Source organism: Kogia breviceps, chromosome 6 (genome assembly GCF_026419965.1).
Source record: "Kogia breviceps isolate mKogBre1 chromosome 6, mKogBre1 haplotype 1, whole genome shotgun sequence".
Lineage (NCBI taxonomy): Eukaryota > Metazoa > Chordata > Mammalia > Artiodactyla > Physeteridae > Kogia > Kogia breviceps.
The window spans coordinates 1,542,524-1,562,127 of record NC_081315.1 but is presented as its reverse complement, the minus strand read 5'-3'; the positions used below and the strand labels follow the sequence as shown (position 1 = coordinate 1,562,127).

General features: G+C 35.5%; 1 protein-coding gene across 11 annotated transcripts in view; it reads right to left on the bottom strand.

Moving 5' to 3' along the window:
- Window positions 1-19,604, bottom strand: part of GLRB (glycine receptor beta) — a 154,380-nt gene that overhangs the window by 25,571 nt on the left and 109,205 nt on the right. For 10 of the 11 annotated variants that reach the window (XM_067035407.1, XM_067035409.1, XM_067035406.1 and 7 more), the window contains 5 exons: window positions 18,046-18,152; window positions 16,048-16,115; window positions 2,253-2,482; window positions 2,062-2,144; window positions 342-482 (listed from right to left, as the gene is read on the bottom strand). In XM_067035407.1, coding sequence (XP_066891508.1) covers window positions 342-482; window positions 2,062-2,144; window positions 2,253-2,482; window positions 16,048-16,115; window positions 18,046-18,152 — 629 coding nt within the window. Of the gene's footprint in view, window positions 1-341; window positions 483-2,061; window positions 2,145-2,252; window positions 2,483-16,047; window positions 16,116-18,045; window positions 18,153-18,549; window positions 18,806-19,604 lie in introns of all 11 variants that reach the window. The other variant, XM_067035412.1, reaches the window with a different exon arrangement.

Sequence of the window (19,604 nt, the reverse complement as noted above, 5' to 3'; positions counted from 1 at the left end):
TAATGTTTAGCCCTAATACGAATCTCGTCAGAGCAGAATTTCTAGGCAACATCTAAGAAAACCACTGCCTGGAGAGTTCATATAAAATAAAACGTTGAAAACCTCTTGTTATCCAGAATTACATAAAGAAAGGCAAAACTATCTAGTGATAAAATAAATTTTAACTTTAGTGGATGTAATTTTATGAAAGATTTAAATATATCAACATACAGATATAATGTTTATAAATACTGAATTTATTTTTAGCTAGTTTTCTCTGTTCTGTCCCTAGCATATTTTAATATGGAAACAAATCTTTGAAATAAGACTTAGTTTTATTTAATTTAAAGAATATTACTTACCAGTGCCTTTATAGTATTTTGTACAGTTACCGTATTCAATATCTTCCTTTTTAATATCAAATTGAGGCAAGGCAATTTTTTCTAATTGAACAGGGTCCCCTGACTGCCAGATAAATCGTAAATCATCAGTTGTGTAACCAACTATAAACAAAAATAAAAATATTAGTTTGAAATATAATTATTAACACTTCTTTAACATTTTAACATCCAGATATTAAACACAGAAATGGTAAAACAATAGGCCCTTTCATGAAACTTTTGTTAGAAATGTAAAGAGGTAAAAATCTATGGCCACTAATAAAAATATTAGCCCAAAAGTTACAGATAATTGGCTTAAAGAAACAACAAGCTAAAATAATCAGCATATGGCAGATGGTAAAAATCCTCGGGTGTCATGAACAGTAGTACATCTGTCCATGTCAGAATTCTGAACTGTCATCAATGAAAAAGTAGCAAATAAGTGATACTAGCTTTCTGAATGTATACATTTACAATCATGCAATATGCTACCTGGAGATTTTTAAAGAAACTTAAGCACCAAAATGGGTTTTTTTGAAGAATTCACTACCAACTTCCCTAGAGGAGTTGCATGGCCAGAGGAGAGCAATAAAACAGCCCCTCAAGTGGACATCACTCCATCACTAGAGCCTTCTGGACCCACATTGTGGGCCTAGGCAACCCGTCTACAATTCAAGGGCCCCATGGGTTTACATCATGTTACAGCCTACCATTCAACTCTTACATGCCTATATTTTTTAAAGCCATACTTAGTGTATCTAGTAACAGAATTGAATGTATATACACATTTGGAATTATTTATAAAAACGCATATTGACACGCAGGCACACGTATATACAATACACACACAGATACGTGTACATACATACACTTACATCTGCAAAATATCACATTATAGTTAGAAAGCAAAAAATATTGTTCAAATTTAGGATCCAGCTTCAGTAAATTCAACAACAACAACAAGTAACCACTAAGTAACTTTAAAGCATGTCATCAAGCAAGCACGTACATTTTATAAGGTGATTCTTTGCAGGAATAGGTCACAGTATATGGGTATTCAGGCTGAAGATTCCTTCCATTAGCGTTAATTTTTCAAGTTTTATTTCCTACTTTGATTTTCACATGACAAGCTTCACAGCAAATTAATTAATAAATGTATTTTAGAGCTAATCATTTCAATGACTACACCTGGTACCTCTTTTAGAAACTGAAAAATATATGATTCTAGAAACATAGAAAATCTAAAATCCAATTTTGTAAAAAATAAATTTTTTATAGATCCATAGAAAATGAATGCGTGGTAGGATTTAGATAATATTTTTCAATGTTTTCCAAATTTTCTGCTCTGAAAAGTGTGACTTTAACATTAGAAAAGTTATTAGGACATCATTTTCTCCTTTACGTTGCCTATGTTACTAACTCAAATGAAGGTGGCAATTGGAGTAAGTTAGAACGGTACACACACCTACACCCGCGGCAACTCAACTGAAATCAACTGGTAACAAAAGAACTCATCTATCTTAGTATACAGATTAATATAGTAAAAGGAAAACTATAATTTCCCTAAATAACTTATTCTGACGTCTATTTGTAATCAAAAGCATTAGTTTCACCGTTATTATCTAAGATATTAGTAGCATGTATTGCCTAGAAATTTTAAGCATTTTTATCCCTATGGTGACTTAGGGTCTCATTTACATACAGCTCTCAAGTTGCATCTTGCAACGTTGTGTATCCATGGGAAACAAGGTCAAGTCCAAAGGGCACGAAAGAGTAATAGATAGCCTGAAAGCAGAAACAGACGTCTTAGAAGTTGTTTAACACATGTCTCTGTGATATACTGATTTTTAAAGGAAAATATGAAGCTACAAATATTAGAGAGAAAAAGAGTACCTCATGCTGACGAGGACATCTCCATCCCGAAAAATAAAGAGGAGGATGTTTTCCTGGGTTACATCATGAAAATTGGCACTTTTTTCATTTGCAAAAAACAAATCAGGTTTCCACAGACACTTGTACATCGTAGGGTCCACCGTCAGGGCATCCGAGCCCCGGAAATCACTAGGCAGCTTCAGTCTGGGGTCGTTCCACTTCTGTCTCAGGAAGATGTTGACTCTATAATCCTGGGAAAATTACGTGTGCGTGTGTGTTTACTGCCATTTTTAAGAATGCATTCAGCACCAGGATAAAAAGGGTTCAATCATTAGCAGCACAAATACGTTTGCTCTTCCAACATCAATAAGGATCACAACAGCTTGGTATAAAAAGCCCCTCGCGTCTTTCTAAGACTCTCTACAGACATCCGCTTAGCGCTTGTGAGTTCGAACGTCGTCATAGAACTTTACCAATAATTGTTTTACTGTAATACAAACACCAATTATACCAGGGGGTTAGTTGGTATTGTCAAAAAAGCACAGGAACTGCTAAATACTGCCATTATTCTTCCCCCAAAAGTAGGATACATTTTGATTAAAAATAGGTAAGAAGCCAAGAGAAGATATTTCACTTGTATTTTACTAAGTAGCAAACTACAAAAATAATTTATATGTATATAAAGCTACAAGGGGGTGCGGGAAGGAAGGATTGGGAGTTTGGGGTTAGCAGATGTGAACCATTATACGTAGAGTGTGGATAAACACCAAGTCCTACTGTAGAGCACACAGAACTACATTCAGTACCCTGTGATTAACCATCCTGGAAAAGAATTTTAAAAAGAGTGTGTATATAAGTATAACTAGATCACATTGCTGTACAGCAGAAACTCACACAAATTGTAAATCAACTGTGTATCCATAAAAATAAAATAAAAATAGAACTACATATATGTGTAAAACACATCCTCTCTATATATACTTGAGGAAGAAAAGGAAAAATTATCCTTGCCTACTCATACATGTAAATGATTATGCAGAGGCAGTCAAATCACATTTGGATATTGTCAAACAGATGAGAGTACATGAAAAATTTGTAAATGTTCTATTCAACTACAGTAGGAAAAAGTTTTGAAATCCACTAAACAGCTGATTATTTTACTTCAGTTTTTTGCCTATCTCCAAAGTTTTCATTGTAAAACTTTATAAAAGTTGGATTATATCAAGACATGTATATTCTAAGAATATATGAACCTAGAAACATGTTTAATACCTTAATACATTTTATATTTGCCAGTGAAATGAGATTCTGGTACACATTGGGTTATTGGGGTATATACAGTCAAAAGCAGCATTGTGGCATTATGCTCAAGTTTTTAATTTTAATTTTATATACTGAACTCCGAATATGCACCAAAGTGCTCAAGGCATAAATGACACGGGGCTTCAGCATGCTTATTTTCAACCATTCAGAATTCACAAAATACTATCTGTCCATGGCCTTTTGACATGATCAAAATGAATCAGATCATGAACTTCAAATCAAAATCCGAATATTTAAATACGAAGAGATGATAGATTATCTTTCTTTAAATAAGACCTAACATATTTATATGAAACATAAATGTGCACATTTTATTTATGTATAAAATATAAAATAAAGCGTAAGCAATGCACAGGGATCTAGGAGAATTTGAGGAATTCACTTTCTCTCTCCTCTGATGTCCAGACTCTATAATAGGAATCAGAGGAGGGTAAGGCACATATTGATAATAAATATTTACTGAACCACAGACAGTGAAGTAAGATTTAACCTACCTACATCTAACAGCTAAACTTGATGTTTATAAAAACTGCAACACATATAACACAACATTGTAAATCATCTATACTTCAATTAAATACATGTTTAATAAATAAATAAGCTTCAACACATAATATAAACTGATTGTTAAAAATCATACGCAGACGGTCTTGAAGTGCGAAAGTCAAATAAATTAAGAATTATGTAAGCTGACACTGAACATGTCTCTACCACTGGCAGGGAAAACAAAAATAACATTTTCCTAATCAGACGAACATGGAATCAAGGAGGACGTGAAGGAGGCCTAGGACCCTGGAAGATGAAGACCTGCAGTACACAGCTCCATTAACTTTTTGTCAAATATACACATATCTTACAGTTCATAATGGGACTTAAGTGGTTACCTCACATCTGATTGTGACAGCTAAAGAAATTAGCTCAAAACATGTCCAGGACATAGGCCTATCAACTGGTAAGCCTTCCAGCGGCCACGATGCTGCTTCCTGACCAAAGTTTTTCTCATCCCAGAAAAACATGCATGGCCCCCAACTTAAGAAGAAATACACCACAGTTTTGATCATCTTCAAATAAAATTCCTATTATGCTAGCTTCGCTAGAGCACATGGTTGATATCCACTTGCCATTACTTTGAGCATTTAACGGTACCCAATTCCAAATTATTTGCTAAAAAGCTTTCCTGTAATGATCAGCCAAAATGACTGGTATTCTAAAATTATATACAGTGAAAGCTATTCTATTACCCTCTTATAACTACTATTTCTTATCCAGGTAAATCATCAAATACTACGTCTTTAAGCTGTGGTATCTGAAATATGCATTCACAGTATTATGATAAAATACTGTGTCCTAAGGGTCAGAAGAGGTTGCCGATGTATCTTTTATAAGCTTATTATTAAAGCTGTGGTCACTTATTTGGGTCAATAACCATGACATGAAAATACTGAAGATGAATTTTTCTTTAATTTTTCATTTGTTTATCCAAATATAACTATAATATCTTTGTATAAGTATTTACTATGTGCTAGGCACGTATTTGGCCTAAGCGCCTTATAAAAATATGTCTATTTTTGAAAGTTTATACTATGAAAATGGTCTCTTGATGCTCAGAAATGCTTCCTGTTACTGGAAAGTACAAGGTAAGCCTATTGTCTGGCAGCGAGGGGACGGCAAGGTAAACCCTAAAGCTAATGGAATTAATGTATGGCTCACATCCTGGTATGACTATCATTGTGCGGGTCCTGCACATTTAGTACTATTTCAATTACTTCATTGTATTTTTGTCATTATTATATACTGTAAATCCTCTCCAGAAATAGGGGGCCGGAAAAACAATAAATAACAGTTGAGACACCGCCATATACTGACAAGACTCTTTCAGTATTATTTGGGCACACCTCCCAAGCAACTTTACCAGTGTGGCTTCTAAAATCTGGATGCTTTGTTTTAGCCTAATATTAGGTTTTATTACTTTAAAGAGGGTGAGAAATATGTATAGAGATAGAAATATTAAGATCTCATTGGTATTCTTTATCTAGACCCAAGCAACTACATTTTGTTTCTTAGTAATTCATTTCTAAAGACATTATATCAGTATTTTTTTAATATCAGCAAGATATCTGACAGGAATTAAAGCAACGCTAACCTTTAACTTCAGCATATTTTGCATAATTAAAAATGAAGCCATCTTACAGCGTTTGGGATGGAACTTCAGGAATTCAGCCTGCATTATGTCGAGGTCCCCTCAAAACCTCCACACGTGCACACATTCTTTGGGGGGCACTGCTCTACTTCCCACCTACTTCCAAAATGGAACGGTTAACTCATAACTAAAACTGTACCTCAAAATTATTTTTCTTTTAAAATTTTTATAGCAGTTGTAATGGTGTTTTTCCATGTGAAGCCCATTTTTCTAAATTCTTCTTGAAGTCTAATCAATGTTTCCACACCATCCCAGAATACATTCATGTCATTTATCATTTATTAAGTTCAAAGCATTTTAATCAGCTGAAAGCTGATGAAAGCCCTAGGGAGTATCAGAGACCTTGACAAAATAAACTGTCTGTGGGAAAAATTACAAAATTACAAATGATACAAGAGTGTTTTAATCTACAGTCCACCCTCTTTTTATTCTATATGTCTGAGACAGGCTGGGACCTGGGACCCTTTGCTGCAGGGCTTGCACCTGGACACACGTTTCCTGCAGCCATAAAGAAACTATAAGGGACTAAAAATAACTGACAACAGCAAATGGAAATGAGGGTGTGGAGCGCTAGGTGCTCTCAGTGCTGCTGGGAATCCACGTATTACAGCTCCTTTGGGAGACAGTTTGTCAGTTTCTTACAAAACTAAACATACTCTTATCATATTGCACTCCTTGGTATGTACTCACAAAAGCTGAAAACTATGTCTACACCAAAACCTGCAAATGGGTATTTATTGTAGCTTTAGTTTTAACTGCCAGAACTTGGAAGCAACCAAGATGTCCTCCACTGGGTGATGGATTAATAAACCGTGCTAAAGCAGACAGTGGAATATTATTCGACACTTAAAAGAAATGAGCCATCAAGCCATGAAAAGACATAAAGGAACCTTAAATGCATATGACTAAGTGAAAGAAGCCAATCTGAAAGGGCTGCATACTGTATGATTCCAACTATAATGGCATTCTGGAAAAGGCAAAACTAAGGAGACAGTAAAAAGATCAGTGGTTGCCAGGGATTAGGGGGAGAGAAGAAGGAACAGACAGAAGACAGTGGTTTTCCAGGGCAGTGAAATTCTTCTGTTTGATACCATAATGGTGGATACATGTCCTCATATGTTTGTCAAAGCCCATCAAATGGACAATGCCAAGAGCAAACCCTAATCTAAACTCTGGATTTTAGGTGATGATGTGTCCATGTAGAGTCATCGATTGCAACCAAAGGACCATTTTGGTGGAGTAAATCCATAGTGGAGGAGACGCTGCACGTCCAGGGGTAAGGGGCTTACAGGAACTCTCTACACTTTCTACTCAGTTTTGCTGTGCACCTAAAACTATTCTAAAAAATAGTCTACGTAAAAAAAGGAAATGCAAAAAATTCTCTAAACAAAAGGAAAGGGAATGAATAAAAAGTTAAAAAATTAGCCAAAATTTGGAGACAGGCAAAAAGATGGCCCTTTCAATACCACACTAAATGCTATCTAACAAGCCCACTTACGGGTTGTATGAGTCTCTAGGAAAATGTAACTCTGTTTGACTTGCCATTTTCTATGAATTAGGGCCCAGACTCTGTACAATTATGTCATTTCAAGAAGATTGCTAAATTACAAATGATTTTTCTCAGGTAGGAAAGACATTCCCAAAGGCATGCCTTTATTGCCCTGTGGAACATTAACAAGTATATCTAATTTAGCAACCTAATTGCAGCATTCTTTCTCTCCAGTCTCCTGAATTCTCCACTGAATCAGCTTTCCTATCTGGCTGGTTCCCTCATTAACGAGTTAAATAAATCACTGACACGTCCTTACAATATTCATGTTTTTAACTTTTTAAAAATTGTGCTTTGTTCTCAAAACGTTAAATATAGAATTACCATATGATCCAGCAATTCCACTCCTAGGTACATGCCCAAAAGAATTAAAAGCAAGAGACTGTGACCGATATTTGTACACCCTTTGTCATAGCAGCGTTACTCACAATAATCAAAAGGTGGAAACAATCCAAGTGTCCATCAACTGATGAACGGATAGACAAGTGTGGTATATACATACACACCATGGACTATTATTCATATTATTCAGCCATAAAAAGGAATGACATTCTGATACATATTACAACATGAATGAACCTTGAAAACGCTACCCCCAAAAATCATGACTAAGAAAGAGTCTGTCCAATATTACTACCTAGAGAAGGAATGCAGGGGAAAAAGTAACCGTGGGGAGGGTAAGCAATTTAAGGGCTGGCTTTCTCAGAAGTCTGAGACAAAGAAGAAAGCCCTGAGAATGTGATTTCACCAAACCAGAGTCAAAAGCTTTAAGATGGTCAACAGCAATAAATGCCATCGAAGGTCAAGTACAATCAAACCGAATACTTGCAGCAAATGAGGGAGACACTGATGATTTCAGCAAAACACTGTGGCATATAAAAGCAAGATGACAGAGAATTAGGACACGAACAACGTTTCCTATCTATAAGATGAAGATAATAATGATACACCCACAACACAGGGTTTTTATCAGGAATAAATGAGAAAACATATGTAAAGTACACGAAGTTCATCTGGCTATATTAAGCACTAAGCAAGTATCGATATTTTGTCTTATTATTGATAGCATATATCCTTAATGTTGTTATTCTTTTATAACGTTGGTAATAGTGGCGACTAGGTTTTTGCCTCAAAAAAAAAAAAAAAAATCAAGCCTATACCGTAATTCATTGGGTTTCCTCTGTACTGTGATTGATCTACAATTATTCTAAACAGTAATCCATTTCTAGGTCACAAATCTTGAAACTGCTTTGAGCATCTCCTGAAATGAACTCTTCTTGCTTTCAGCTGCACTGATGTAAGCTCAATATACCATAAGCTCTGAGTCTCTACTGTAATCCTTTTTCAAATTTTATTTCTGAGTAGAACTCCAGAGTTGTATTACAATGGGCATCACTGAAAAACTGGGAATCAGTTAATTCATTGTACCATTCTTGGTCATTACATCTTATTACCTCATTAGAAAAGTGCTTCCAAGACGCTTTCCTATTAGTTATGTAGCTACATAGTATTATATTCAATACAAGTTGCAGCATGCCGATGCATCTTTTAAGAGTGTTTAAAAATTTCACAATTTAAATTAATAGCTTTGGCTTAACATTCATTAAAAGATAAACGATTATCAATTAGTATGCTTTGGTTCATGCTTTATGGGCATTTCTAAATGATTGATACTTATGGGCATTTCAAAGGCTCTGTATTTAGATAACGAACTTAGAAAGCTATTTATTTTTCATTTTCATTTATTCAATCACTATACTTATAGCTCTATCATTTATTTTGCAATAAACAACTTCCCATCAGAAACAGACCTCTTTTATCACTGGGAAATGACTTAATTGCTTTGAAAGAACTTGGTGACAAATACTATCATTATTCATTCCAAGCAGTCATGATCTGGAAAATGGATGTTCTCCAAGATTTTCAGTACCAATTAACCCCCAAATTACACTACTTATTCAAGGCAATAAAACATGTCACAAGAAGACATTAAAAATGGTTAGTTTCATTAATGATATTTTAATATTAAGAACTGTTCATCTATATGTTGTGTTGTTGTTAGGATACCTCTTCCGGTTACTTGTAATTTTTACCTAACTCTCACATACATGATGTTTCCTCATTTGATTTCTTTACATTACGATAAAACAAAAATGGCGTTCAAGGAAATAAAGAAAATCAACTCTCATAGCCTCTGGCAGCATTATAATTAAAGTTCTGTCAACAGAGCTGTTATAAAGCCTGGTGTGAAAGGGATTTAAATTTAGTCATTAGTGACGTTAGACATTTCATGTAAGAACTGCAAGCTAACAGAATGTCAGTAAAAATTCTTAGGTTATGCTTTATCTGTTTTTCTCAATATGTCATTTTTAAGAGTTTTTACTTAAATACTTTTTAACAACACCTTATGAATATTTAAATTTTTCTAGACCTATTTCACCAGTCCACTTTTATCAGGGGTGCCTGCTAGGTGATACAATGCGGCCACCCTAAACTATAAACTCCATGAGTTGCAGAGTCTGCTGGGCTGGATATTTAGCAAGTGCCCAATGTATTTCTGTTAAATGCAGAAGTGAAGAAATAAGTTCTATGACATTTTGACAGGTTAGGATATTTGGCTAGCACTGTTTACACCATTAATTTAATTTTTCTGTACCAGCTGGTAGTGACAAATTTTGGAAGGAGAAAATAAAACTGGGACATTTCTCATCCTTCCTTCTTGTCTAAGACAGTCGACCCTTGTACTGAGCAGGGCTAGTACTGCCGACCCGCCATTCAGTCAAAAGTCTGCGGGTAACTTCATTGTGTGCCCTTCTGTTTCTATGGAGTCAACCAACTGCTATAGATTGGGTAATACTGTAGTACGTATATAGTACTATAGTGACAAAAATCTGTATAAAGTGGACCCGTGCAGTTCAAAAACGTGTTGTTCAGGGTCAGCTGTACAGTCCTCTTACTTATGATGTCTGATCACTGGTGCTTCTGAACAATATAGCTAGGAGAAATAGGATAGAGAGTAACTTAGTAAACTAAGACGAGTTGTAAGGAAAGAAATTTAAAGTTACATATAGAAGAAAATATATAAAATAAAATTGTTTTAAAACAACAGAGATAAGTAATTGCCAAGAACTAGAATTAAGCTCTTTTAGCTGATCCCAAATATGATTTTCTTCTTGAAAAAGTCATGCAGCACAAAGGCACAGAAAGTTTGGCAGGGTCTTGAATCGCAGTGCGACAATAATTCAGTGTAATGACAAAGCGTGTCTACACCGAAGAAAATGGAGTGTAAAATCAGGCTTTTATTTCCATGAAAGAGTTCTTACGTACTTCTGATGACGTAAAATGTCTGTGTACAGATCGTTACAGTAAACCTACTACCTAATTTTCCCCACAAGTGCAACAGTTCACATTTTCCATTCTAAAAACCAACTGATGTAAGCCAAAGGTAGGAACTGAATGGAAAAATCAACAAATATTTTCAGTACAACCATAGAGCAGATGCCACCTCGCCTCTAACAAACCATTCGTCTGTTTTGAAGGTCTTATTTCAGTAGTCAGCAGCAGTAGCATATAAACTGATACAATAAGTGACTGCTGTACCAACTTCAAATGAGGATGACTACATTTATTTGATGATTTGGGTAATGCTGCTGTTGAGTCAGTAGATATCTCTTACAGAATCAATAACGATGTCCTACAGAAATGGAAGGTAGTAGAATGCAAACGAACACACAGACATGAGCAATAGGAACCATAAAGCTAAACAATGAGATTATGAAACAAGCTGAAGACACACATAACCATGGAGGTTAGAAGGGCTTAAGGAGTATTAATATGGCTGTGACGTTGTTTCTTCCACTACACAGTTACGGTTTGTGAGCAAATGTGAGATTGATTTTAGTTTAGCGAGTTAGCCTCTGAATTATGTCCATGCCACTCTCTCACTGTGTCCCAGCTTACCCTTATACACGACCAAATGTAAAATAGCTATAGCTAGTGGGAAGCAACTGCATAGCACAGGGAGATCAGCTCGGTGCTCTGTGACCACCTAGAGGGGTGGGATAGGGAGGGTGGGAGGGAGGGAGACGCAAGAGGGAGGCGATATGGGGACATATGTATAACTGATTCACTTTGTTATAGAGCAGAAACTAACACACCATTGTAAAGCGATTATACTCCAATAAAGATGTTTTAAAAAGTAGCCTCTAAATTAGAAGACAAATAGGCAGGAAGGAATGTTTTCCAAACAGAATTGTGGCTAAAATGTCCTTAGAGCAGTGTTCATGTGCATCACCTCGACGGCTTCTTTGTTTGGTAATGAACTTTATACACTGCAGGAAAGGGCTGCCCTCCTCCTTCAGAAGCTGTCCCACCTCTGTCTGCAGTTCTTCACGCTACGCCCACCCCAAGCTCTGTGTTCTGCATTATGTGTTCTGGAGTTAGAGTAGAGAGATCTGAGCTGCAGAGGAAAGCTCTGGGCAACACTGAAGCTTCCAAATTTTAGGACTTCCTTTATTTCAGCAAATCTTTATAGGGGAAATTTCCAGGGGGCTATTCATAAACAAACCCACAACTGTACAGTGAAGCTACTAGCAAACATAAATGGTTCATTTTCTTTCGGATGAGATTCTATCCTGATAGTACGTTAATTTGCAAATGCATGACAACCAAACGGTGAACCATTCCTAAGATTTACTATGCCAGGCAAAATGCTGTGGCTTTATTTCTATAGTTTTTTCACTCTTTTTAGGGTGTAACACATCAAGTACACGACAGATTCCAGCACAAGCCTGTCTGATATCACAACTTACACACTATTCATCATACTGTTTCTATGAACATATATCTTATATTTAGACAAATCTAAGGCTCTCTGCTTTTCCAACCTCTTTTTTTGGAGGCGTCTTTTTGTTTGTTTCCTTTTGTTTTTAAGAAATATGCTATCTGCCTATTATCAAAAAGCCAAGAGATCTAACACAACATTGTAAATCAACTATACTTCAATAATTTTTTTTTTTAAAGACAAGAGATAAATTCTGGTTAGAATGTAGAGAAAGGGGAGCAATTGGACACTATAAGTGAGAATGCAAACTGGTACAGCTACTGTGGAAAACAGTATGGAGAGTCCTCAGAAGATTAAAAATAGAACTACCATATCCAGCAATCCCCACTCTGGGTCTATACCCAAAGGAAACAAGATATCTAGAAGTGATGCTTGTATTTTCATGTTCACCACAGCATTATTACAATAGCCAAGGCATGGAAACTACCTGAGTGCCCGTCAATGGATGAATGAATGAGAAAAATGTGGTGTATATATACACATATATAGTGGAATATTATTGAGCCTTAAAAAAGAAGGAAATACTGTCATTTACAACAATGTGGATGAACCTGGAGAGCATTATGCTACGTAAAATAAGCCAGACAGAGAAGGACAATTACTCCGTGGCTGTCACTTATATGTCGAATGTTAAAAAAAAGTTGAATTCATAGAAGCAGAAAGTAGGAGAGTGATTGCCAGGAATTTGAGGGTATGGGAAATAGGGAGAGGTTGGTAAAACGTATAAACTTTAGGTTGTAAGATGAATAAGCTCTGAGGATCTAATGTGTAACATGGTGACTGTAGTTGATAACACAATTGTGTAATTGAAATTTGCTAAGAGAATAGAACTTAAACGTTCTCATCAAAAAGAAAAAGAGATAAATGTGGATATGCTAATTAACTTGATGGGGGAAATCCTTTCACAATGTAGAGGCATATCAAATCATCACATACACTTTAAATTTCTTACAATTTCATCTGTCAGTTATACCTCAATGAAGCTGAAAAAAAAAAAAAAGCCCACCCCGGGTGACTGGAAGGACAAAGAAAGAAAGAACTGCTCTCCACACGTGGACCCTCTTAGTTACCCTGCTGAGTCATCACTATTATTTCTGGCTGGTGTCTGTTGTAACAAGTACCGAAGAGCAAGCTTAGATAACATTTTTTTTCCCTTAGAAGACATCCTAATGTTATCTCTATGTCAAGAATAGCTTGTACCTTTCCTAACTATTAAGGCATCTGGTTTTGGAAAGACTGAGCAAATCTATAAAATACGACAGCCTTAAAACACACGTCTATAAAACTCTGTCTTATAGGTATGCATGAAAGAAACACTGCAAAACAAAAAGTAATGTTTATGATAAAATGGAACATTTAAGTCTATTTGAGGAGTGTGGTTCCAATTCTGAAGCTTTAGGCTGTATCTTCACAACACAAAGGGAAAGGCAGGTTATTTCATCAAAAGAAACGGTAAATATAAATAATTTGGTTCCTCGGCATAAAGGTCTCTAAAACTGACAAAAATAACCCTCTACTATTGTAACATTATTTGCTCTGTTTTTTAACCAAATAAATGTTCAACATGAGTCTATTGTTTAAATTTGCTTGCCAATTTTTTTATGGCTACGTGGACTCACTTTTTGCTAGACAAATAGCAGAATTTATTTGTTCATTTATTTGACCAGTATTCGTTAATAATATGACATTATGTATGTGTTCACTAACCGAGGGCCTATTGTCTCCTCACTTTACAGGAAATGAAGAAGTTGAATACATTTTTCCTGACTTAAGGAGTTAATACTGCATCAGAGAACAAAAGGAAAAGACACAAAAATAGTTGCATTACAGTCAGAAGCGATCTGGTTTAACAAACAAACAGATGATAGAGCTGAAAGACCTGGATGGAAACAGGGGCACAGAGTGAGTGGGAGGAGCTCAGAGGCTCAGAGGCTCTGATTACAGACACGAGACGGAGGTTAGAGGCAAGGAGCGAAGACAAAGACGCTGCTGAAAACTGATGGGGTCTGGTCCCAGCACGGGGTGCTTCCAGCCCGCAACTTTGAAGAGCCGGCAGGAGGACAAGAGAGGATTATGTGAGAGAGTATGCAGGATTTTGTTATAATCCTCAAATACCCTGTAAGAAGGTTCTTACGCCTTTTCTATGTCCCTTTACCCCAGGTGTTTTCAGCTGGATACAATTAAGTAACTACTGATGGGACCTAGAGAAGTGTAGCATCTGATATTTGGGGGGCATTCAATATTTATTAAAGAACAGACACATTCATGGTACTTCCTGAGTTGGGACACATATGTAGCCTTCATGCAAATGAGAAAAAAAATCCCTGCATTAGTGGTCCTAAAATGCAAGATAGAGTTGGGAATGTTTCCCACAGGCTGAAACGCCTCGATGGCAGTGTTTCGGGATTAGTGCGATGGTGCCATGAAAGATAAAACAGGGTACAGGGAAGAGTATAGAGACCAAATAGATCCCCTGAAAGTTTCACCTTGAGAAAATGAAATTTCTCACTCTTGTTAAGTGAAGTGCTTAGATAAACTAGTCATATTTTCAAATGATGCGGGCTACCCTTGTCTCCTGAGTGATATACGGTTGTCTGTCCTTTATTTCAGAGCCGTCTTCTAGTGATCTATACTATACTAGACATACAGCCATTTAGGTGAACTAAAGTCACTGCAAGTGAATTTTGGACTTGATTTCAAAATCTTTAATTATCCAAAATATCTACACACTCTCTCTAAAAAATCAAGTACTCAGGGCTAAAGACATGGTTCTCTAAAAAATAAATAACATTCTCCTCACAATTAATATATTATATTCTTATATTAATTAATATAAAACTAGGTGTCATAATTTAAATGCAATATACAATTGCTTTTGTAACACACTACGCTGCTCCTAGGAATAAAGGAAAACATATTTAAAATCATTCTTTCTCTGGTCTGAGATATTCCCTGAAAAACTCTACTGTGTTCTAACCATTGCTATTAGGCTTCTAATCCAAACCTTATATTATTCCTTAAGAAAACTATAAGTATCTCAAGAAAAAAGATACCAAAAAAACCCCAACAACCCATTAAACTTTCTTTCTCCCACCTAAAGTATCATTTCAGCATGTGTTTTTTCAAAAAGGGTACAAATCTAATATGTTAAAACATTAATAAGCAAGTGGACTGTACCAAATGTCTTCTAAAAGCTGAGGGGTAATTGCATCGCACACGGCTCAGGGCATCTACTAATTACCCTCCACAGACACCTTTGTCCCTAATGCCCAGCTCACCCTGGATGGCAGCCCCACCTCAAGCCTCCCTTCTCTGTCCCTTTCGCTCTTTTCTGTCCCTTCTTTCTCTTCCTGGCCCTCTCCTTGCCCTTTCTTTGTGTCGCATAATCTTTCCAGGGAGCTCCGCTGCTGCTCTAGTTTAGGAAAATCAAATTTGCTTTTTATAATTCTCTGCTCCACACATCACAAAATTAGCACAAGAGAAAAAAACAAAGAGTCTTCTCAGGAAATTGGAAGGAAAAAAAAACTATGAACACTTAAATATTTTTGAACGCTTCTACACATAAGAATACTAGGAAAAAAAAGTCGCACCAGTATATTAATTGCATAAATCCTTTTCCCAGGTGGTATCCAATTAGTCATTCAGAGTGAGTGTACATTAATTCTCCCAAGTCTGTAAGTTTCAATGCACTATAAAGACTAAATTTGAATTGCAAAATTACAAAGCCATTGAAATCACTGATTCAATAAAATCCTGAAATCTGAATATTTTATACTAGGAGAGAGCTTGCATTTTTTTCCCCTGAGAGTTACTCCTTCCTTACTCTTCAGTTACAATTTCTTCCACTATCCTCCGGTTAAAATCTTCTCAATGAAAAACATTAAACTGCTTGTAATCTTACCATTGTTGTTTCTTGAATAGACCCAAAACTGTTGATAAAAATGTTGACAACAACATCCACAGGAATGCCTGTCAATAAAAATCAAGGATATATTTAGTAGCTATAAAAAACTTGGTCAGAATCTTCATTTTTTATGCTTTATGCATTCGATTTTTCTATTTTTTCCAATCTGCATGGATGTAAAATTATAAACCTACGGTTTCAGGATACCATGTTCACAGTTGCGACTGACTTATTTTTTTAAATAGGGATCAACATACAAATAAAAAATGAGTTACATTGTACTTTATAGTGTTATTTATTCAGAAATATTTCTCTCCTAAATTGTAGAAATTCTGGGAAAATACATTTACCTAAATTTTTTTTTAATTGGGCTGATGGGTTTAAGAGATTGTAAATTATTCTTTAAAAAAACATCATTTTTTAAATATGGGGGTTTTTTTTTTGCATTTTATAAACATTTAAAATTTTTACCTTAAATGGTAATACAGAATTCAATTACAATTGCTATATTTTGATTTTTAATTCATGAAAATGCAAAGTTAATCAGACATATAACAGAATCATTATTAAGATTTTTGGCTGACTTGCTGGAAAATAATTTTAAAGTTCATGGAGTGAGAACTAAAGAATAACGTTGCCAATTTCTTTCTGTTTCCTTTTTTTTTTTTTACTCATTGTGAACTGCTGCCTGGGCTAACAAAGGGAAAATGTGAATTTAGCCTTTTAGCCACATAACCTCTGACTGATGAAAAACAGGTGTTGAATCAATACAGGGTAGACATGTGGCAACCCAGAGCACAGTGCTGCTGCAAGTAACCACAGGTTCTGGTAATGAACAAAAACCCTGTTTTTATAAGAGTCACATAACTTCACTTGACCAGAAGCAGCTACAAGCTTTTCTTTCTTTCCTTCTTTTCTTTCTTTCTTTCCATCTTTCTTTCTTTCCTTCCTTCCTTCTTTCTTTCTTTTCTTTCCTTCTTTCTTTCTTTTCTTTCCTTCTTTCCTTTCTTTCTTTCTTCCTTTCTTCCTTCCTCTCTTCATTCCTCTCTTCCTTCCTTCCTTCTTTCTCTCTTTCCTTTCTTTCTTTCCTTCCTTCCCTCCCTCCCTCCTCCTTCCTTTCTCTTTCTTTCTTTCTTTCTTTCTTTTTTTTCCGTAAAGCCAAAAATAATCAAGTCTTATAATGTTAATCCAATCTACATTAATACCTGTCCTTAACCAGCAACAAAGATGACAGTTTTTCAGAGATATGTTCATATAACTTTTCCTAACTCATCAAGAGGAAGTAAGAAAGGAAGAGAGGGGGGAAGAAAGAAAGGAAAGAAGGAAGGGAGGGAGGGAGGGAGGCAAGCTGTATCATCTTCCCACAACTTTTAGCTCAAGTACAGTTTTGGTTCTTGAGAGGAATGATAGGAGATAATGTTCTGTTGAAGAAAACATAGTCATTTTATTCACAAAGTTAACACGCTTTTAAAAACCATATGGCCATTTTTTTTTAGCTAAAGAGTAGAGGGAATTTTTTTAATCAATGTAAAAACCTAATAAAGATTAAAAACAAAGAATTTAAATGTCTATCAGAGTGTTCTCTATCCTCAATGAGTATATGGCCATTCTCATACAAAGTAGAACTTTGGTGTCTGAATGAAAGTCAGAGCCTAAATTTTAAATTATTAAAGTTAAGAATACAAAGTGCTTAGAAAACCCATCAGATTGGTTAGCCTATTAAATCACAACATATCTTTTTTTTTTTTTAAACTGGGAACTATATAAGCCTATTAGAACTAACGCTTTGCTTATCTTTAAACATTTTTGGCATTAAATTGCTCTGACTTAAGCACATTACATGACAGTTAGATGTCAATTTAAAATATACTGTTTTGAATAAAACAAATAAATGATTTTATACAGATAAAATTAGTTTGTTTTTTTTTTTTTTTTTTTTTTAAATTAGTTTTTAAACTGCAAAGAATGGAGATATTGAGGTGGAGGAAGACCAACCTTTGAAATTCGGTCTTATCCTGGGATCATAAGTGACCAATAGCCTATTCAAGATATTGCTCGTGGAGTTGGCCGGGACTCGGGCAAGGTCCTCGGCTGACTGCTGCCTATATGAGAAAAAGCAAAACAAAGCCTTGATAAGTATTTAGAATAGCAAGCAACAGGAATGCATGATGTTCACTGGAGAAAAGACTTCGCTTTTTGAGAGAAATTTGTAGCATGGCTTTTCCAAGTGGAGGTGAAAAGTAGTAGACTTATCAGAATCCCAAAAGGTATTTGTCATAAAAAATAAAAGCAAACACAAAAAGTATTTTAGCGTTTAATTTTACCAAATGCATGAAACACTGCCCTAAATACTTCATGTTACTTTCTTTAAATAAAATTAAGCAGAACCCTCACTTGTCCTGAAGCAACATGCAATCAAAATCTAGACAAGCACAAAACAATGGCAGACAAGGAAACAAGAACAAAAAATAGTTTTTGAATAATATATATAATGTTAACCTTCCACCTAAGCAAAGGAGTCTGTGAATACTACAGGATGATATGGCCAGAGAGAGTCCAAGAATTCATAAAACACTCATGCTGACACATAAAATGATATTGTCCAAGAAACACACACAGAATGCTCTCCGTGGGGTAAAATACGCCGGGGATTGGTAAAAGCAGTTCCTCAACTATCAGACCCAGTAAAGAGGGAAAGTATAGAGCTCGGAGATTCAGCTGCCTTTTTCTTTTATATGCACATATTTGCTGTCACCTATCAAAGAGAGACAAACCGTCATTTTTTCTATTTTAATCAACTTTGAACAATGAATCTTGACTAAATTGGTAGTTGCTTGGGAGCACATAAACACTTCCTTGGAAGCCAATGGAAACTGTTGTCCTTTACTGTTTGTTTGGATTCGTTTATCACCTGTAAAGTCTTATCATATAATCACTCTCCCAGTCCAAAAATAATATCCATGAAAATCACAGGGAAGATTAAAACTACACTTGGAGCATCCAGCATTGTCTATTCTGTACCGATATGGTAAAAGTGTCCATTTCATAAATGACATTATAGGAAGCAAAAAATGTTATGTGCTTGGCTTTGTTTTAAAATCCCAGCTCTGACCTATCAGGCGATTCTTTTCTGTGTTAATTATCATACCATGTGCTGATAAGATACAACCATTACAGGTGAAATATGACAGATAGTAAGAAGCATATGAAAAAATCTAAAAGTACAATGAGTTGATACAGACAACCTTTTCAAGTAGCTCTCAGAAAGATCCAAAACATTGGAGAAAAAAAAAGAAAACCAATTAGTTAAACCTCCCAAAGGTGCAGGAGATTAAGTAGATTTGTTTCTCACGACCTTATCAGCTCCCATATCCTAGCTGCAGGATTTGGGGACCAGTAATGAGTTTTTCCCATTCATTCATTTTCCATTTCTTTTTTCCATTTCATTCTCAAGAGAATGAGGTTATGTGGAAAAATTAGATATTAAGATGCAAATTAGTGTCTAAACCCATCTACAAGTTTTTTCATTCGAGGGAGGAAAATGCAATTGACGG